Here is a 22,060-nt window from a genome sequence, read left to right on the forward strand (position 1 = left end):
ATTTGTATTTTTTTTCATTTTCACACAGTTTGTTTTGGACTTAGGTAGTCTAAGGTGTAAGACAGATCTTAACCTTGGAATTCCTTGAAGTTTACCGAATGTATAACAGTTCAAGCAATGCAAATGTATGCACCTATATTTTGTGTCAAGTTGCCTCACTTAATCTTCTAGTTTTGGATTTCTTCAGGAGAATCTTTCTCAAAAGCTGCTTCTATTTTTAGTGTCATAAAAGCAGCAACAAATATATAGAGAAATTCTTCCTGCCTGCAATTATATTCCCTTTATCAGGGATTCATAAGGGGCTTACCTTCCCAAATAAGTTAATGCTATGTTTTTTCATAGTGTCTTATTCTCTGTTAATAAAATAAGATACTCCTGGGCTTTCCAGTGTCAGGAACCCTGTTTAATGGCTGATACTGTCTCCTTTTGACACTTGCCCTGCTGCTTGAATGTTTTTTCTCCAGGGCAGTGTTCCATGCATATAGTTCCTATGCAGTGGGATAGCTTGCTCATTAGGGCCCGTGCAGCGTGTTGTAGGTAAGTCAGTGGGAATGTATTTCACTTGGCTTTGAGAATTCAGCCCCTCATTGCAGTTTGACATATAAACTCTCACACTGAAGGCTGGGATATGCAGTCATATTCTGTTGAACTATTTCTGAAACGTTTGTGTTTTGGAGATCTAAGACTTGCATTAAATACAAGGTCGTTGGTTAATTCGGTTCTGAGATGGCTGAACTAAATTTGGAGCATCAAGTACATGCTGCAAATGTTAAACATAGGGGAGGAAAAAAATGAAGCAAAAAACATTTTTTCCTTTTTGTTTACGATTTGAAGAATAATAAAATTCTTAAAATACTGAGAAAACTGCTTAGATTTGGGAATATAGCTCAAGCTGCTGAGATGGAAATGTGTGCTTAGTGGGATAGTAAATCCAGTGTTTTAACACAGAGTTGCCTGTGATGATCTTGAAGTTTTAGGGAGTTTTCTAGTAACGGATCACTGATGTATGTTTATTGGTATTACTCTTTACAGATCATTATTGTGCAGTTTGGTGGAAAACCTTTTAGTTGCTCGAAACTCTCAATTGAACAGTGGCTGTGGTCAGTTTTCCTGGGCATGGGAACACTACTCTGGGGCCAGGTAAAATAGGTTTTTTTCCAAATATCAAATCCACTCGTGTTAATGAATTTGTATTTTCTACGTAAAGCATTCCAATCTTTGAGATGGACTGCATGAATTTGTGGAAATTAACAGTGAATGCTGCCTAAAATTAGCTGGGTTAATAGCTAGTAAGTGGTTAGACAGGAATGGTTAGACATTCCTTACTGTGACTTGGTTGATTAGTTAGTTATGAGTCATAACTAGATATTATGTCTGGTTTATGTTCAGTCATTTTTAACTGGAAGCAGCTGTAGTTGCTTTTAAATATGAGATCGTCTTCAGCCTGGTAAATGCTAGAAGAACTTTAGGAGCATAAGGCAATTAATACTCTCGTTTCAATATATTTAATTTGGTGTTTTCTTGAAAAATAACTGTTATACATGCTAATCTTTTTTGTTTAAAGATATCCTAGAGGAGCAAGAAATACAGCAAAACTCAAAAGTTTTCCCCTTAAAATTCTTTTTTTGCATAATTATGAAATATACTTTCAAGCTTCGTTGAGATTATTTTCTTCCTTGCAGTTTCTTTGCTATTGCACACGCAGCAGTACTTGAAAGTTTATTGACATGAAACTTTAGAACTCTGTGTATTTTCTCATTAGTTAATGACATGACTGTCTAAATTCTTCAGGCCACATGAAAAGTTTTCCAGTACAGTTTCTTCTCTTCTGATTTGTAAACAATGCTTTTTCAGGGTGAATTTTAGTTGCAAATACATTCACAAATGCGCATTGTAAATGTGGGTATAAAGTTTTTAAGAAGTTTTGCAGAAAACTGATTACTTTAAAAAAAAAATCCAATAGAGTCACTCTGAGGTTTAAAAGTAGCCTCAAAGAGAGTCCTGATAGCTTGAAATACCTTTGATCCAAAGCGCCCTGGAAGAGCAGAGCTTCCCTGCTGCAGTTCATGCTGCTCTAGCATCTGATTATAGCGAAAGAGCTTTTGACTTTCTGCTGTTAGTAGAAACTGAAGTCACAGTAATGATGTCAGTGAAAGGCAGTTTGTCTTGCTTTTGGAGCAGTCTTTTTCCTCCACAGCTTCTGAAATGGTCTTCTAGATTAATGGTGCTCAAGGAAAGCAGGCTGGGAACTGATGTGGATCTGCTAGATGGAATGTATCAAAAGATGATTTTCCTTCACTACATAGTTCAACAGAATAGCCCTGAAGGTGGGGATGGAAAGGAAAGCCGGAACAGACATATTCAGCTTCTCTTTAGCTTCAGATAAATTAACTGGTTAAAAACAAGTAGCAATTTAATACAAACAACTAGCAATTTAGTAGTTTGCTATGAGGGCTTTGGAAACATCGCTGACCGTGCAAGAGGATCAGTATCATTCAGATGACAAAAGAATGCCTGCCTCTTCTGTATTGAATAATATGTATGAATAAACTGTGGCTACTTCTCATTAAGCTGTTGAGGTTAAAAGAAACTGTGGGGTTTTGCAGCTGTTCAGCTGATCACTTCCATCACACTTCAGAGTGATGGCTCTACACTGATACACTTACCCCATTTACATGTATTTCTTTTCTTTTCCAGCTTTGCTAATCATATATACAGGATATTACGCTAAGATGTCTGTTATGTTTGTTTGTTTGTTTTTCCTTCCCTTAAAATAATAATCCTGATTCATACTTCTTATTCGCCATCAGTTGATTTCAACAATTCCGACCAGCCGCCTAAAATTCCTTAAGGAAGCTGGTCACGGAACACAGAAGGAAGAGATCCCTGAAGAAGAGCTAGCAGAAGATGTGGAGGAGATTGATCATGCCGAGCGAGAGTTACGTCGTGGTCAGATCTTGTGGTTTAGGGGCCTAAACAGAATACAAACTCAGGTATGGTCTTGGAAAAGGTAGGATGCGGTGCGTGTTAGGAGGGACATGGCTCCTCTCCATCCCCAGTCCTTTGACTAAAGTGGCAGTTTTAAATGGTGTGGATGAGACTCTCGAGGGGATATGGATGACTGTACAGTCCCTCAGGGTTCTCTGTTTTCTTCTGCTCTAAATTCAACTCTTACCTGTGTATCTACTCTTAAAGAAAAAAAAGTGCCTTTTTTCTTTACTTTTTGTATGCTATAGATGGGGATGATCCTCTCTTGTGCTCTTTCTTTCTCTCTCTCTTGCTGAGCAAGCTGTCACAATCTCTGATTCCTTGCAGATGGATGTAGTGAATGCTTTCCAGAGTGGAAGTACCATTCAGGGGGCTCTAAGGCGGCAACCCTCCATCGCCAGCCAGCACCATGATGTAACAAATATTTCTACCCCTACACATGTAGTGTTTTCCTCTACTACTGCTTCTACTACTGTGGGGTGTGAGTGTGTGTTCCTAAAGTGCATGAAGTTAACATTTCCTGATTCACATACCTAACGTTTCTCATTTTCTCCTTAGTACTTAAACTCATCGTTCAGGCTTTTCATAGAGCTTTTTCACAAAGTGGAGTCCTCAAGACTTTTTTTTCTTAGAGGGCTGAGAACAGGTGGAACAATTGCAACAAAAGACTTTCACTTTAACGCTGTGAGCCTGCACATCCTGTGCCTTCATCCATTCGTGTACAGAGGAATATTTAGGATAAAACAGGAAAACTGTTGTAAATTTTCGAGTATATGCCTCGAAAGTCACCTACAGGGGTGACTTGTGTTGAGTAAGCAAACTGATAAGCATACAACCGTAGAGCTAGTTCAACAAAATTCATTGTCTTGCACTACACACAGCACAAATGATACTTGAAAAGGTGAAGAAATGGATGGAAAAGCAATGGTGTTTTAAAAATACGAATGTAGTTAGAACATAGAGCACTAAATGCATTTTCTTTGTAGCCTGTGAGGAACTTCTGAGTCTCTGCTTTCAGTGGACTTCTCTTTTTTTTTTTTTCTTTTTACTGAATAACATAACTTTCTCAACATCAGGATTCAGGTGGCGAAACAAGGCTTCTTAAATGCGTACAAGTCAGAAGAAACATAGCTCATGAAAAAGAAGAAGGGCTTAAGCACTAAGTAGTGAAACTTTTGTTCACATTTGAAGGGTTTCTTTTCCTTTCTAGGTTCTTCAGGCAGCAGTTCATAAGCCATCAGTAACAGTGCAGTTCTTGCTTCACCTCAGTTCTGCCCTATTTATATTGTGCTCTGAGTGGCATTTGAGTTTCAGCCTTCCTCTTTGTAGAAGCTAGAGATTTAATTACTCATACGTAGGCTTAAATTATGGAGTCTAAAGATGTGTAACAGTTATAGATATTAGCTGTCAGTATTCAACTGTTGTTGAAATCATACTCCATCTTAGTTACGTATTATGTTTAATTGTCTTCTCTAACTTCCTATAGACCAGTTAAATAATTGTTTTTTACAATAACTGCGAGAAGGCTTCTTCTCACCACCCCTGCCCTGCTTTTTAAGCTTTCAGATTACCAAGTGGATGAAGACCCTTAATTTCAGGACCTGCCTTAAGTGTTTTCTTCTGATTATTATTATTTCTTTTACTTTTGTTTTCATTGGCATGGGCAGAAATTCTGTGTTAGCTTGCACAAGCTAACTCATTCTCCTTTGGCGACACAGATACTTCCCTACCCTGCAAGCAAGTGGCATTGAGAAGCCTAGCTCACAAATTTGCATGCCTGAAGTACACAAAGTGAAAAGTAGATTTAACAGTAAGGATATGCAGGATTGCATCTCCTACTTAAAATGGTAATGAGTAACCTGTATCCCTCACTACGCTCAAGAGCATTAATTAGACATTGAGAACTCTCTAGAGAGCAACTTCATGCCGTGCTGTCATTTGAGCAGAACCTAATGGGCACTGCATCATCTCATTGCATCAAATGACCAATACAGATACAAAGCTACAATAGTAAAAAAGGAGTTGTTGATCCTCACTAAGAAATACAGCCTTCTGCTGTTCTCTCTAGAACATCTTTTGATATCTAATGTGTATTTGTGGCAAACAGATGTTTGTTTGTTGTTCTCTTTTTTTGGAGCTCTTAGCTGGAAGATGGTTCAGATGTACTGAGGTTGCTACTCCAAAGCAGCCAGCTGATCAGGAAGATTTGGAGTGCTTACTGCATTTCTTGCCATTCTGCTACCTACTATAGGAAAGGCCTGATGACATAACAGATTGTCTTGTTTGCTCCTCACTTAAGCAGTTTTATAGTTCTCTCTCTTGTCTCTTTATCTTGAGTAGCTGAAAATAAAGCCTTAAAAAATGCTAGATGTTTCCCTTTTAAGTGTAAGTTAAAATGCTGGTATTCTGATTCCAGCCTTCATGGCCGGACTCCACGAGGGTCCTTGCTTCATAGGATCATCCAGATCACTTGTTTATGTGAATCCCACTTTTACTGTGGATATGCTTATATTCTTATGATAACCACAGCTCTCCTATTAAGCTAAAAAACTGTTTTTCGTTACTGCTGATGTTCAAGCATACCATCCGTAAGCAATGAAAAACTAGTTCCACGAGGCAGTCGTATTTCATTTTGCCACTGAGATCAGTGGCACAGTGGGACACAACGTGCCAAGTAAAGGCACTGCGAACTTTCAGTCTGACACTGGCACTCCTGCTGATTCACTTGGAAAGCGCCAAGAGATTTTATGCGGCACTCTGGGTTTGTTTAAATCTCACGTAATATGCAAACTCTTAAAAAGTGTGCTCAGTTTTTCATGTGATGATAAAGTATTAGATGCTGCTGTAATGATTTATCTCTCAAGTGCATCAACACTATTTCCCTTCCTCTCCTTTCTGAATATTACATATCCTTCCCATCCTCTCCAAGTGGTTTTCATCATCAGTGGAGCTCAGCTGCATACCTGCAGTATGAAAGCGGGCTTTATAGCTTTTTAGTAAAATTAATGAAAGTCAGGGGTGGGGGTAGAGGAAGCAATGTTATTTCTGGATATCGAAGAACATGATTGGAATCCACACGGTGTACAGCTTCTCTGATAACAACCCTGACACACTGCTGTTGGGGAATCCTTTTCTGTTTGCTCTAAAAGGGTGCTGGGTGTATCTTAACTCTTCTGAAGTCAGCATTCCTGTCCTGCTTGACCTTTCCAGCTCCATTCCATCACCCGGAACTGCTTCCTTTTTACTACTAGCAAGGAACTCAACGCATTCTGTATGGAAGCAGTAATCCTGGTGTACTTCTCAGACTGAAACAGGTCATTTCAGATGCCCTAAAAAAATCTTTTAAAATTTGATTTACTGTTCTCTAGCAGTAAGTTGCTCTGTACCACAGAGTCTTGGTCTGCTTCTTATTGTACTGCCACTTCTTGTACTACACAGGAGCTTTCAGTCTATTTTCCTGAAGATTTACTCGGGTTACTTGGAGATGCTGAGTATTAAACAGGCAGAAGCTAACAGAAGCTGGAAAATGTGTTTTGATCAAAGTATTGGACAAAAGGGTCACTGGTTTTTGATAAAATATTTTAAGTCAAGAATGAACTCTGAATTCATGTAGTTGGTCAGGAAATGTGGGGCTTAGGAGGAGAGGTGTATGAGCAGGAGGCTCCATCCTTCAAAGCACAATTAGAAAAGTGTAAATTCAAGTCAGCTTGGACGTGCTCATTTTGTAAAATGAACTTGCACTCTTTTTTTCCTATCCAATTTCATATCTAATTTCATTCTGAGATGTTTGCTTATGATTTCTTTAAACGTAGTGTTCTGCATTGAAAATGTTAGCTAAACAATGAAGAGGCTTGAAATTATCTCCAGCCTCTGAATTCTGTTGATGAATTCAATGGAAGATGAAAGCTCGTGTAAGCCGAGGCTTATCACCTGCTTCTCTCATACTTAGTGCTGCTTGAATACTCTCTTCCGAGTTATAAGCTGTACATCTTAAGTGTACAATACAGCATCCAGTTTTCTAGTTCTGGTGTTAAGCTTCCAAATCATTAAGTACGTTAAGTAAGAGACTTTCTCCAGTGCGGTAGATGGGTATATACTCGAACATTTACAGCTGTTTGTTGGTCATATCCTTTTTTGCATGACTTCGTTACTGTCTGGTCATTGTGACATTGGCTTACACATGCTTGGCTTTTTCATAGTCAGCTGACATCCTAAATTCCCAGCATGAGAATTAGTAACTCTTTCACCCTTTAACTTATTTTCAGCCTTTTCCACCCCCCTCAGTATTCAGTAAAACTCGCTGAAAATTACTTAATTTGCCAATAAGTAATTGTTGGCCTCGTTTAAAAAAGAAACTGCTTAGCCCACGTTAAGCAATTGAACGATTCTAGTGCCATGTCTGAATTGTAGGCCCTTCAGCTTGCAGTACTTTCACTATTTCTATTCCTACTTTGTAGACTGGCAGTGCTCTACTGAAACGCTCTTCATTTTTTACAGTTTATTGCAAGTTCCACTGCATCACATACAAATTTGAATCACTCATGTCTAGCTGTTTGTGGACTCAAACTCATAAAACCCGTGTCGTTAGCAGGAAGTCTGCAGCACGTTAACGAGCCTTTCTCTTTGTTTACAGATCCGAGTGGTGAATGCATTTCGTAGTTCTTTGTACGAGGGGCTAGAGAAACCTGAGACACGAAGTTCAATTCACAATTTTATGACGCATCCTGAGTTTAGAATAGAAGACTCCGAGCCTCATATTCCCCTTATTGACGATACTGATGCTGAAGATGATGCTCCAACGAAACGCAACTCTACTCCCCCACCCTCTCCCAATAAAAATAACAATGCGGTTGACAGTGGAATTCACCTTACAACAGACATGAACAAGTCTGCTACCTCTTCATCCCCAGGGAGCCCGCTACATAGTTTGGAAACATCACTCTGATTGTAAGCTGAATGTTAACACACTAGCTGCATTGTAAAGAAATCGAAACTGGGTCTCTTCACACTTTACGATGGACAAGATGAGATTCTTGTCTTGGACTTCAACAGAAGACACACTTGTACGAATGTAGATTTATTTTTTTAAAAAAAAGCTTTCTGCCAGACTGGAGGGTGCTTTTCTGGGGGTGGGAGTAATAATGAACTCTGACAGATGAACAGTAACTCGGCGTAAGTGACCTGTGGATCATCTGTTGTACTTAAGAATGGTCCCGAACAGTGTGTTAGCAGAGCTTTAGTTTATCGTGATCCTTTTTGAGGGGAAGGCTGGGAAGGGCACGGAGGCCCTGGATCGTTGAATCGATACTTTAATTTCTGCTGTTGGCTGTTAATAATTTGGATTATTTATGTTTATAAATGATACAGATCTGTTTACAAGGTTTGTAGATACTTTTTTGTTCCTGTTCATAGATGGGAAGCTTCCTTATAAATGATGCAGAGAAAAATAATAAAAAAGAAAAAAAAATAGTCCTTCAAATACTGCTGTATTTTCAGGAAAAGGGTGTTTCTATTGAAACTGTACTAAATTTTGCCTGCAATTTACCTTGTTAAATATTGTAGATAAATTGCTGATACTAATAGCCAAATAGATAACACTAATGCTTTGTAAAAAACATGAGCAGTGGTGTTCTAATGAAGTTATGGCCTCTGTCCTGATTAGTTTCTTAAATACATTTACTACTTAATGGTTTTGAAACAACTGTTTAATTTTTAAAAATTTTGAGAAACTTACTGAATAACTTTTGTTCCGAACTTAGTAGGATTGTTTAATGCAGGACATCAATATGTGATGGAACTTGCTTGAAATATTTCTGTTATCTCGGGCAAAATGGATTAAATCAAGATACATCAGAATCTTAGTCCTTTGTTTTTGTCTAAACATGTTAGTTTAGTGCTGTCTTGGTGAACTGTGAGTGGAACTGTGATTTTTTTCTAATCTATAAAATCCTTCATGCAGCATGAGGGCTGTTGGCATTTTGAAAGGTTGTTAGTGGGTAGCATACATGTTCTCCTTTTTGTTTTTGAAACTTGTTTGTAAACATGAATAAACCTGCCCTTTTGTTAAAATAAAATTGCAGCAATGGTTCATTACAGATCATATATATATATATATATTTTTTTTCCTCAGCTCCATCACAGGAAACACTGAAAAGTGCTCTCTTGTATTACTGGTTTAAACTACTTTAAGCTACAATTTCAAGATGGTAACAGCCCCACTAAAAGCAGGACTGTGGGTAAATGGAATTGCAGTGGCTGCCTCAGAATGAATGTAAGGTTAAGGTGCTCAGAAGTCTGCGCTGAGTCCAAAAGATACTCCTTGGCATTGAGTAGTCTGGCTGAGATTCTGAGATGTACTTGTTATCCCTGATGTAAAAGGAGGAAAAGAGCTGAATGATAGCACCGGTGAAAGTGTATTTTCCACTTGAATAATATGCACCAGAACTAAGCTGCTAGTGAGTGATAGACTGAAAAAAACCACGGTCTGCCTGCGCTGAGTTCTTTGAACAGCAAAGGCTGGTGGAACAGCACTGATCTAGTGCTTGCCTTGTTTTCCAGGCCCATTAATGTTAAGAAGAGTGTGAAGTTTAATTTCTTTTCAACAGCTCTGCGTCCTTAAACATAGTATTTGCGTAGGCCATTTTTCTTCTTTCCCAGAGTAATCCACAATATTGAAGATTTTTTCTTTAAGAGGTCCCTTGAGGGGAATTGCACTGGTAATGAGGGAGGAGATAACGATACCAGAGCAAAGTGCAGAAATGAGCAGGCTAAGGAGACAAGCTCGAGCAGATCTTTTCCTTTGTGGTGGGATAACTCCGTGCCTGGGTTTGTTCTTCCGTTGAATGTGTAGCACTGTATCCCACTGTCAACCACACCTGAATTCAGTCTCCTCTAGTTCACTGAAGAAAATACACCGAATTCTAGACGAGGAGGGTTTGCACTTGACACTTTGTATAGACTTCTGCCATGTGTTTCCAGCACTTCTTTCACTTCAGGTTTCTTACCTAGAGTGCTTGGTGGGGTAATCCTTTTTATGTATGCTGCTTTTCTCCCTACTACTGAAGTCAGATAAGCATCGACTTAAAACGTGGAGAGTTTCTTTACCCGTAGCAGTGCAGCACTGCGAGAGGAAGATTCAATGTATCATAATTTAACTTGATTTTTTGAAAACAGACTTTTAATTTTTCCCTTTTCTAGTTGTGCTCATGGGTGCGTTGTATCTTTTGGAGTAAATTCTACACGTAAGCCTTTTGGGGGGCAGGGGAGCAAATGTAGGCTTTGTACATCAGTGGTCCCTCTCGATTCTGTTATTATCAGTGTGCTGTTCTTTATAGGAAGTGTAAGTGAAACCTAAATAAGGAAAAGTTGTTGGGGGGGTGGGGGTGGGGAGGTGATGCTTTCTTTGTGATCTCAAGAAATCATAACATGTTGCCTAGATTATGAAATGGTTATCACTAAGCTACTGAGGCCTTCATTGCCTTTCTGGTTGTAAGGTTTACTTGTCTTTATTGTAACTGAAATAAATAAATGTGCTGTTCATCTCAGTCTGTATGGGGACTGAAATTCTTGAATGTCAGTACAGGACTGATTCAGACCTGAAATGCATGCTTATTTTATGAAACAGCTCTTGGTGCCGTGACTTCAAGCTCATGCCTTTTCAAGAAGTTACAGTATACGTGGTATTATGATCATGCAATGGTAACTAACCTAAACATAGTTCTAGGCTGACTTCAGTTTGAATTCAGTGTCTTGAGTGGGACGCTCAAATCTCCGGACACCTCACTTTGGTTTTGGAGGAGGGGTGAGAAATTGGTTGTTATATAAGAGGATTCATTTTCTTCTCTGTTGATCTTAACAGGAAGAGGAAAATCCTTCATCATGGAATAGTCTGAAGAGAATAATGGAAACAAGAGCTATAATTTCCAACCAATAGGTAAACACAGGGAAGTGTGAGCATCCAAGGGAGACGAACTGGCACCCAGGGACTTACAATAGGAAGCTTTCCAGTTTGTTTCCAAGTGAATAAGAAAATGTAATATTCATAGATGGATAACTTGTTTGACTGATGGTATTGGGAAGTTTTTCCAAAGACCTAATGTGTTTAGCAGTGCCATGTTCTGCGAGGTCGAGATGATACTAAGCCTTGCAAAAATTCATTAGGATGTCTTAACATCCATTCTGCTTTTATGATAGAAATGCTCAGTTCTAAAGAGCTCTTTGCTTTTCCCACCCCCAACCCGTGCAGTGTATGTCTGCTGATCTTACAGACTCCAAACTAATTGAAATACCTTAATTCTGTTGGGTGAGCATGTCCAGCACGGAGGGTCCAGCTCTGACTTAAACTTGCCTTCAGACAGAAGGTCTGACTTGCTTGTTGCTTGCCACATCCTGAGAATTTCCATGCCAGAGTTGAGGGCCGGAGAGCTGCTTCAGTTCATCCCCTGAGCTGTATGCAGAAATGGCGAATCAGCTTTTTCAGGAGACCGCAGCACCAAGCCAGGAGTTGGCTGACACGGTGTCTAACCCAAATGCCTCCTAATAGGTACTTAAAGGAGCCTATGCCATTTTAAAAGGATGTAAATGAAGACTTCAAAAGGCTCAAATTCCACTGAGTTTACTGCTTTTCCTGGGGTTAAGCAGGGTTAAGTAACTTTGAAATCAGCAGCCTATTCAGGTATTGCAAATAAATGCATCCCATCCTTTTTTTGTTGTTGTTACTTTGAAAACATTGTAAACAAACTGAAAGCTGTGTAAAATCAAAGCTTAGGAATGGAGACATGCCTTTACCCTAGTCAGCAAACTTGAGTTGTAAGTAAATTGAAGGTTCCTTCAGGCTGCATTCAGTTATTTTACTCTACTGTATTTCTAGACTTAATGGAAACGGAGGCACCAGTTCTGTTGCAGAACAGTAAAAGAAAATGAAGTCATTGATTTTTGTTATTATTTTCTTGGTAGTTAATGAATAATGTTAACCTGCATAGAATTAAAGCATATGGCTCAAATGCTCCTAAACTTAGTGTGAATACCTTCCTAAAACTTCTGAGTAAAGTGCTGCTCTTAAAAAAACAAATGACCAAAAAACTACTCATAAACCCTGGAGGATACGTTATTCTTCTTTGACCATTTCAGTTATACAAGTAAAGGCTTTAACGTGTCATTTTCCCTCTTCCAGAAGTTGGTTCCTCTGATGGCTGTAGGTAAAATGCAGCTTTAGTTTTTAACTTAAGCTGTCCTAAAGAATTTGTGCAGGGCATATGCAGCAAGAGGTGTAATTATGGAGTTCTCCTGTATCATCCTCATTCTCTGCCTTGTGAGCTCTGCCTTCTACATCAAGATCTCACTCAGTGTCAGCATGCTGGGAAACATCTGTGTGTTGTGGCTCTTCATTTTTTCCAGCAAAGGATCAATAATGTGCTTCAAACTTTTTGGTGTGAAGGCCTAAAGAATCAAATCTTAAACTAAGCACGGACACCCAGTGAACGTGAAAATGAGCAGTAGTGAATGACAATTTCAGGACAAGTATTTTTGCAAGGTAGCTGACAAAACATAAACATTGCTGCGTCCAAGAAACATTTCAGATTCGTCTAAAGTGAGGAACCCTCTGCTGCTCTTAAGTGCCGTATGTGTAGTTCAGCTCCAGGTTAGGACTCTAAATAGGAGTCTGAATTCCTGGTGCAGTTGCCAGAGCCTGCACAGTCTTTGGCTGACTGGCCATTAAACATTCACCTTGGATGATCTGCTGTCCTGGCCCCAGCAGACGCTTGTGTAACTTCCAGTTGCCTCAGGATGAATGCCTCGTGCCACTTGAAGCATGCTGATGAGCTGCTATTCTGAAACAGTGCGAGACTCTCTCATGAAGGATCCTCTGCTCGTTCAGTGTTACTGCTGTGGTTGCATCGGCTGGAGCTAAAGCGAACACTGTCAGTCTCAGTACATCACTTCAGGCTGATGTAAAGCTGTCAGGTGGGTACATTGAGGCAATCTCGAGATCGCTGTCAAGCAGTTGTGTTAGTGCTTGCTATCTGTGGTGAAAGGAAAACAGTGCAAAAATGTGTATGTACATATGTAGAAAAATTGCTGTAGATGAATTGAAAGTCTACAGGAACAAAGAGACGGCTTCTTATTCTAATCGTGTTCAATTCCTTTACATCAGGATTGAAAAGCCTTGAAAGAACTGCTTTGATAGGGTTGGAGGGGCATGGAGAAGGAATCTTAGAAGAAAATCATCCTCACAGATTAGCTACAAGAAGTCAATCGGGCTTTCTGTGCATGCTCTAAGTTAGCAAAAGGAACCAGCTATAGTTAAAAAAAAAAATTCTCTTGAAAGGTTTATAACAAAATTTGTTGTGAAACTGATGAACAATAATATGTTGCAGCTTAAAATTCCCTTTCTTACTCTCTTTCAAAACCAGGCAACAATAAAAACCTGGTGGTTTTTTTTTTATTTTAATGAAGTAAAAACATTTGAGCTACTTTTGAGCTGTTTACTATCTGTTAAGGGAAGCAGCACTTTTATGTTATCTTTATTAATGTCAGAGCATGAAGTGAAAGTTGCACTTGCATTTTAGTATTCTGCTGTTCAATGCTCTAGTTAAACTTTTTAAGTTTTGAGCCAAACTTTAAACGATTTTGAGGCACATACATTACTGCTGAAGTGCAGCTGTAAGGAAAGTCTGTGGGTAACATCTGAGATGTTATCTTCCTAAGTATATTTAGATCTCTTAACTGATGTTGCCTTACCCCAAAAAAACAGTAGCAAAACTGTCCTGTTAAATGAGTCAGCCAAGTGACAGGGCAGTCAGCAAGTCACAGGCATTATGTTTGGACAAGAATGGAGATCCACACATCTGGGAGCTGCTGCTCACATGCTTACCACAGAGCTTAGCTGGTACTGTTCATTGGTGAGCTATGCAGATGGTGTAATGTGTAATCCCTGCTTCTGTAATACACAGAAAAACCTACAGATGCCAAAGTGATCTCCAGAAAGTTCTACTACACTCACAAGGAAAGCGTCTGTTTCTCAAGGAAGAAGATAATCTGTCACTCAGTTATTTGGCTCTTCTGAATGGTTTAAGTGTATAAAGAATAAAATCTAAGGGAAGCAAAGCATGGCCTTACTTGCTGATTGCTGTGGTTTGGTTGCCCTCTACTTGAGATGCTTGCAAGAAGTTGTTCCATTTTCTTGGAGTTACTGTTTTATCCTGCTAGTTTTAAACATTAGTTTCTGAAAAATATGGTTCTCTTGTCATTGCATAATGTTAATGAAATCTATATGTTTGTTTAAATAGAGAGATAGAAGAAGAGAAAGATAGTGCAAACGTATATTTTCAGTACTAGAAGCCAATAATTTCTCTGGAACTGAGAAGCTGACTTTTCAGTTTAGCTTACAGAGTGGCTGTCTTTCAGGCTTTTGTGTTACTGCATTCTCTTTTACTATTTCACTCAGTGTCAGTTTCAGTGTTTCCTCTCCTGCCTCAGATTACAAAAATACCTTCTTAGAATTGTAGTACTTACTGTTACGTCAGCTTTGGGTGCCTCTACAGATTTTCAGTCAATTGCATATGTAATGTTAAATGAATGCAGCATGCAGATAATCTCGTGCTAATGTAGGAAGCCTTGTTGTTCTGTTCTTAATGAATGTAATAGATACAAATTCTGCCAAATATTCCAACTGTAAGACTTAGAGTAAAACTAAAATGTTAAAGCGACCTGACATTTTTCAAATAGTAATTTCACATTCTAGCTATTTAAAAAAAGCTGATTTTCTGACAGTTGCTATAGCAATGTGTTATTTATAACAAAAGAAAAGGTTTCTGAAACTAAAAAGGTTTTAAATGAGTACATTTACAAGATATGTGAGGACTACATACAACACTAATTCTTAATACACCATGTTCTGTCTCTCTAGCAGTACTTGATATCACTTGAATTTTCTTCTGAAGGGTTAGTACGTTGCCATGTGTTTTATTTCAAAAGTATTAGTGCTTCAATAAAAGGTGAACTAAATTCCATAGCAAGAGTTTAAAAATAAAAATCAGAATTGCTATTTTTAAAAAGCTTGAGATCAAACAGCAATTGCCACGCATTCTGCAGGCATGTCAGTACCTGACTGCAGTTATTACAGCTTTAAACTTCATTCATTCTAGTGTTTGGAAGAAGGGCTAAAAACAGTACAAGTCTGAATATCAATTACATGATGTCAGATTGATACTAATTACTGTGATCAACATTTTCCATACTTCAGTGGTGAAGTTCTACAGGCTTTTTGCTCATTGGAGCTGATAAAATGTCCCTTGACAATACTACTTTACATGAATTTTTTTGTTTCTGCCCCCAGAGGCAATCAGCACAACCACCTAGGCCCTCAGTGTTGGTTTTCCAAAGCCATGCTCAATCTTTTCTGAAAGTTTTGTAAAGATCATAACCCGGAAACATTCTGCCGTGCTGTCATAAACTCGGTCTGAAACTTCACAGTCAATTCTGTTCAATGTTTTTACCAATAATCTGGATGCAGTGGTGGAATGCATCCTTAATAAGTTCTCTGATGATACTAAATTGGGAGATGTTGACTTTGTGGAGGGAAGAGAGGTCCTACAGAAAGATCTAGATAGAACGGAGAACTGAAGTCATCAGTGTCGTGGAATTAATGAGGGTAACTGACAGCATCTGGAACAGAGTAACACCGCATACAGGCGCAGACCGGAAGGTGAGTGGCTGGTGAGCAGCTCCGTAGAAAGAGATCTGGGGGTGCTGGTGACAGCAGGCTCAGCACAAGCCAGTGGTGTGCCCTGGTAGCCAAGGGCAATCTGCTTTGTAGGATGCATTGAAGACACTATAGCTATCTGGTTGGAAGAGGCAACTGTCTCACTGTATTTAGCATTGACGTGGCCTTGTATTGAATGTTAGATGCGGTTCTGGGCTCCACAAAATAAAACGGGCCTTAAGATATTTGAATGCATCCAGAAGAAGGTTAACAAAGCTGGTACAGGGGCTGGAAGGTATGTCCTGTGAGAGGAGGCTGAGGATGCTTGGGTTATCTAGTTTGGAGAAAAGGAGGCTGAGAAGCAACCTCACTGCTCTTCCCATCCTGAGGGGTGGGAATGGAGAGAGGGAGAGGTGCTGATCTCTTCTCTCTGATAAGCGCTAATTGAACACAAGGAAATTGCACAAAGCTGAGCCAGAGGAGATTCTGACTAGATATAAGGAAAAATATTTATTATGAAGGTGATTAACACTGGAACAGGTCTCCTAGAAAGGTGGTTGATGTCCCACAGCTATCAGAAACTAAGAGGCTCAACTGAGTAACAAGTCAGGCATGTAGCAACTCCTGACAGATGTGACATGAGAAAGAGAACTTCGAGGTCGCTGTTGTTCCTTGCAGATACATACAGCAGAACAAGGGAAGAGAAGGTCTGTTCCACCCTGGCTGCCTGTGTCAGACACAGAAATGCTAAATTCCAGTACATGTTCTGATAAACTAGTAGAAAGCAGAACTACCAAATACCTGTCCGAGGACATTCCAAGGCGCCAGGCCTGCATCCAGCATTCCACACTGAAGATGTGAGATGATGACTGCTTCCTCTACAACCTGATGTCCATCTCACCACAAAATCAGTGTGGTTATAGTTCTTCAAGTCAAAGCTGGCTCTAGATGCAACGGAGTACTGACTGTATTACACTACCAAAAATCCTGCTGGGATTTGTGAACTAGTAGTGAGATGTGTTGAATTAGCTCAACTGTCTCTGCTCCTGTGATGGATAATTTAGGCTGTAGGCAATCTGTAATTGACTATGTATGGTAAGGTGTTGAGTATCACCTTCATAGTTAAAAATCCTAATATGAATGGGGAGTGACATCTATAAAATCCAAAGAAGTAAAGAAGTACAAAACCTGTGTTGTTTTTTTTTTTTAACTGCAAACTATAAAACACAAATGTGAAATGTACAGCACAAGTAAAAAAGCAATTTCATTTCAGAAAAGACAGCAGAGCCTCTCTATCTCAGACAGAGTAAGAATACCAGATAAAGAAGAAACTTAGGGAAAAGGTTGAACTTGACAACCCAGAGGTGTTCGTAGCTCATCAAAAGGTAGAGGCTGGGGAGAAGCTTGACAAACAGATGGCATTTCAGCTCGTTACAGGAGGAAGAAACATGTAATAATTAATTAAGATTAATTAATTCAAGGCTGTGGGAGGCAAATTTTACATTGTTTAGTGTAGACACATAGTAGAAGGCAGTTAAATCTCAAGATCCTACCTGGTGACCAGCTGACAGCAAGTTTTGGTTTAAGAATAAACAATGCGATGAGAAAAATCAAGATGACATGGTATGGTCTTCATTTAGCAAATTTAGTAGGTGCATCTACTTATGCAATTCACATATATAGAAAAATGCTCTTGATGATCTGCCAAGGAGTTATTTTATAAATCCACCCTTCTATCTTCAGTTCTTTCATCTTCAACTAAGTTCAAAAGATGAACTACTCAGCCAGTGGGTGGGAATCAGTAAACAACCACACAGATGGTAAACATCACATGAAGGAAGGATAACTGGTGTGAGAAATATTAGGGACACCTTGCACTACTCTGTGATTACTTGACAGTGCCTTGTTTACTGCTAACAAGCCTTCCAGCAATCAGAAAACTTTTAGTTGAATTGACTTACTTTGAGCAGTAGCGTAGCATTAGCCTACAAGCTGTGATGTAGCACCAAACTCCAACCACTCACTGCGTGCCAGCATAGGCATCAATCTGATCCTAAGGAGAACTGGTATGTGTGAAAGAAAAAATAAAGAGGACAACACACTACTATTCTTGTTGGTTTAGTGCTCTAAACCGGTACTTTCCTAGGTCAGATGAGCATTAATGCCAGTGTGAAATAGAAGAAATGATGACGACCTTTTTGGCAGCAGCTGGCACTAGGTTTATTTGTCTACTACAGCTAAGCATAAATACCTTGCCGATACCAGGAAGTCCATTAAGCTTCACCCTGAACTAGGAGATAGATACTTAAATAAAATCTAGAGTTTTATCAACACAAGCAAGAAGTATTCAGAACAAACCTTGGATTCTGACTCAGTCTTAAAGTATGCTGTGAATCCAAGTACTGTTTGCACACCTAATATATCTTGCCATAAGCTGCCTCTAATCCAGAGTTCAATTATTTTGACCATTTAAATTTCAAGCAAATATCCAAAGCAACACAAGAAACACAGAAATAGCCAACTCTTCCAACTCCACTCTGATACTATAAATCAAAACAAAATAAAAACCAAGTAGCTCACAGAAAACAAAAGCAACAGAAATTCTCAACTGCAATCCTATGAACTTAAATTCACTGAGCCAACATGATAGAAGTGACTGCTTTGGTTTTAAATTTAACATAAAGAATAAGAGCAATAAGAAATGGCAGCTAAAGAGGGTATGATATGAAGCAGAGCTCAAATCTGAAGTAACATCAGGATTATTGAACAGAAAATGTCATTAGCTAAGTGAAATTCTGTCATGCCCTTCCACAGGTAGCTTTAGTAAATAGCCTCCATTAAAAACAGCTCTTACAACCCTAAATTTTATTTCTGCATACTTTTAGGTGTTGTTTTTTTGTTGTTTTTTTTTTTTTTAATGTTCCTGGGAGGCCTGCCAGTAATTTCTTGGAGCCATGAAATAAGAATGTGGAGTCAGACGTGAACTCTGGTTCTGATTCTACTGCAGTTCTCCACCACATTAGATTCCTCGCAATGCATCTTTTCAACAGCAAACTTTAGTGTTCACCACCGTGTGTGCCTGCAGAAATTCAAGAGCAAGTAAAATCCTACCTGTAGAATAAACTACTAGTCAGACTGAAAAAGTACTTAACAATCTCAGAATAAAAAGCATTGTATTTATATAAAGTAGCTGATTGTTTTAGCTACAACATGCACATCTTCTATTTTTTTCATTCATTCAATCCCATAATTCCCCAAAGATTCAAAGAAAACCTATGAATCCTGTTCTGTTTTGTTCCTTCAGGTTGAGGAAAAAATCCTCAATAATCTTGCCTTCAATCTTCACTGACACATCACCAGCTACCCACCCTCCCTGACATGCTCTGGATTATTATACAGCCTTCAGATCTGAACATCCTTCATTCACTTCCTTATGTTTTTTACAGTTGTTCATCTGTGTACAAAAAGGAAAACATTTTTTTTAAATTTCTAACAGCTTCTTGGGGTCCTGAAATATTCTGATCAATTGTAATTGCAGGTGGTAAAACAAGGTGATTTTCTATATTTTCTGTTTCGGTGTAAAGCACACAGTATTTTTCCTTTTGAAAAGCTTAGTCAAGCAAAATGCATTAAGGTTTTATTACTCCTTATATTCTCTACATCTTCACTGCAGATTGAAAACTTGGCCCAGCTAGTTTTAGTGAAGTCTGGTTTATAATAAACCCCATGAACTACCTGCCAACACGAATTCTGCTATGCACAAATACCAGGTTCCTCTGTAACATCCAACAAATAGAGGCTGTGCCACCTTTTATTCATCAATTTGTCATCCGAGACAGAATCTGCTTTCACCATGTTTGGATTTCAAGGAAAGCTACTAAAATTGACCAAGTGAGCTCAGATATCAATTCAAGATATCAAGGTAATCATCTCTATTTAAATTTATTGTGGTTTCTCTCAGTTCTGTTTATTCCACTTCTCAGTTTATTCTTCTTATTAGTTTCTTTATGTATAATGCTGCCTTGTGATACATGAATAAGCAGACACTTCATCGAGCTAGGTATCTTCACATGGCAGTTCATCAGTTTTCATTAACTCATTCCTGCAGTTAATAACCACATTATGTTAGATGATGTTATTACTCAGCTCTTCTAAATGGAGGTAATCTGCAAACACCATGACATATGGCATCTGCCAAAGCATCACATTTATTCTAATATTTGCTGCATTGTAACAAATTCTTCACAGCTTCTTCTAAGCTTCATGAGCCTAGTAAAACACAGAAGTATTTACTTGTTTTAAACACCCCTTACCAGTAAACTGATTATGCAGTTTTCTCTGGTTCTGTATGCGACACAGTCATCACAGCACACATCTATTTAGAGAGCGTTGCTTATTTCTAGAAAAGCTAGGTGCAAGTGCTCTGAAATAGAAATCTATTTACCAACATATTCATGTTACAGGCAACATAGCAAACATTACTAATATTGGTCATCTGTTAAAACTTTATGAAAGGAGCGGAGATGTTCCTTAAAGTTAGAAGTGCACACAGGTAGTGATGTCATGGCTATAAATCACCATAATAGAATGATTCCAGAAAATTCCACCAGTCAGACCCTCTCATTATCAGAAGAAAAATCTGTGGCTGCAAGTATTCTCACAGGTTCAAACAAAATACATATGTTGTGAAGACTATGATTTATAATGAACACTGAAGATGACACTAAGGCAGGCTGAAATGCAGCTCACTGCATACTTCAAGTGCATATTATTTTTCACTGTACTTTTTAGGTACTTATGGAGAAATATTAAGAAATGTAATCCCTGAAGTCATTATAAAGATATGCATCTTCTATACAAAAATGTCTAACTAAAAGGAACAAACAAACAAAAAAACCCTTTGGATAACACACCCAATTTTACATAAATTTTAATGACTTAAAGATAAATTCTTTGTCAGAGTAACCATCACTCAGCTTCTGATCTACATGGCTATTTGGTTTACAGTATAAATTATGCTCTTTTTCTTTACAGGTGTTTCCCTTCAGGCTCTTAAAGTTCTCTTGTGTATCCTCCAATAAAAACACAAATTATATACTGAAAAATAAAAAAATCTTAAAATACTATTAGCTGCAAGCAACTATGAACACTAAATATTTTTATATTACTGTATTTCTGTAGTGTGCTCAAGCAATGACCTATTACACATCCTTACTCTCTTGCCCTATTCAAGGACACCTTCAAGAATCAAGGACGCCTTACAAAGTCATTTGATCAGACTTGTAAATTTGTTGCCATTTTTATCAATCTACACAAATATAGAACTAATTCTTTAAGGAATCAAAGCTCTTGACATTTTAATCCATGCCACTATACAGTCACTGAATGACTGAACATATAACTAAAACATATGCCTTCTAATTTCTACTTAGAAACACCTGTCATTTGTGTGCAATATCTAACTTGTCTGGCTGGAAGAAAAAAAGTAAGTAAATCCAACCAGTGTTTTAGTGAATACAATGGCTTTAACCAGTGCAATTCAGAAAGCTGAAACTCCCTTGCATTAAAAGATCAACGTAGGAGATTATGTAATATATCTGGAAATAGAACAGTCATACATATTACAGACATTACAAATACAAAATACTCCATAGCCACCCACATGAAGCTGCCACTGATTTTAGTGAATACAAGCCATAACTTTCAGGTATTTGAATAGGATTCCTGAGCTACCTCATTAGCAGATTTAGATGTAAAATTTAAATTAATATTTTAATTAAGCTAGTAATGCTTAACTACTGAGTAATTTGCCATGTATGCCTTGCTTCAGTAAGAGCCTCATCAAGCTTTTTACTGTGTACTGAACTACGTGATACTGCTACGAGCACTTCAATAGTATAAAACACTCATCACCTCCTCCACCTTTTGTGAAGAGAAGAAAGCTGTGACACGACACAGACGCATGTGACTACGGTTCTATCTTGTATTTAGTGCCAAAAAAGCATCCCATTTTCACAGTATGAAGACCTACAGTTTCTGTTGCTAGAGTGCTTGCTGGCTCCTCAAGCTTTTTAAAAGGTCTTCCAGGGGCACAGCAATGTGTTTTGAAAGAGCTGCAGCTACCTTCTAGCCCCAGTGCCCCGTGGGGTCAGCTGTGTTAGCAGCCACCATGGATGGGAGCAACACAGATGTTGGGCTCTCAGTTTACCCTGAAGTAGGATATGACATTCAAAGTCTGTTTTAATACTAACGTTATAAAGCCCTTCGATGAGTTAGAATCCTCAGTGGGCTGGTGTGTTCAGTTTGTCCCTAGTGCCACGTGCATTATTACCTTTATAATTATGAAATAGTATGTGGTCAATGTAATTC

General features: G+C 38.6%; 1 protein-coding gene across 2 annotated transcripts in view; it reads left to right on the plus strand.

Moving 5' to 3' along the window:
* ATP2B1 (ATPase plasma membrane Ca2+ transporting 1) overlaps positions 1-9,062 on the plus strand; it is a 58,455-nt gene extending 49,393 nt beyond the window's left edge. The window contains exons 19-22 of one of the 2 annotated variants that reach the window (XM_065743197.1): positions 1,033-1,140; positions 2,811-2,993; positions 3,316-3,402; positions 7,622-9,062. In XM_065743197.1, coding sequence (XP_065599269.1) covers positions 1,033-1,140; positions 2,811-2,993; positions 3,316-3,402; positions 7,622-7,933 — 690 coding nt within the window. In that variant the 3' untranslated portion in view covers positions 7,934-9,062. The remainder of the gene's footprint in view (positions 1-1,032; positions 1,141-2,810; positions 2,994-3,315; positions 3,403-7,621) is intronic. The other variant, XM_065743198.1, reaches the window with a different exon arrangement.
* The last annotated feature ends 12,998 nt before the right edge of the window (positions 9,063-22,060 follow it).

The sequence above is a fragment of the Cyrtonyx montezumae genome, unplaced genomic scaffold (assembly GCF_038088225.1).
Source record: "Cyrtonyx montezumae isolate F1298 unplaced genomic scaffold, pur_monq_1.0 scaffold_3, whole genome shotgun sequence".
Lineage (NCBI taxonomy): Eukaryota > Metazoa > Chordata > Aves > Galliformes > Odontophoridae > Cyrtonyx > Cyrtonyx montezumae.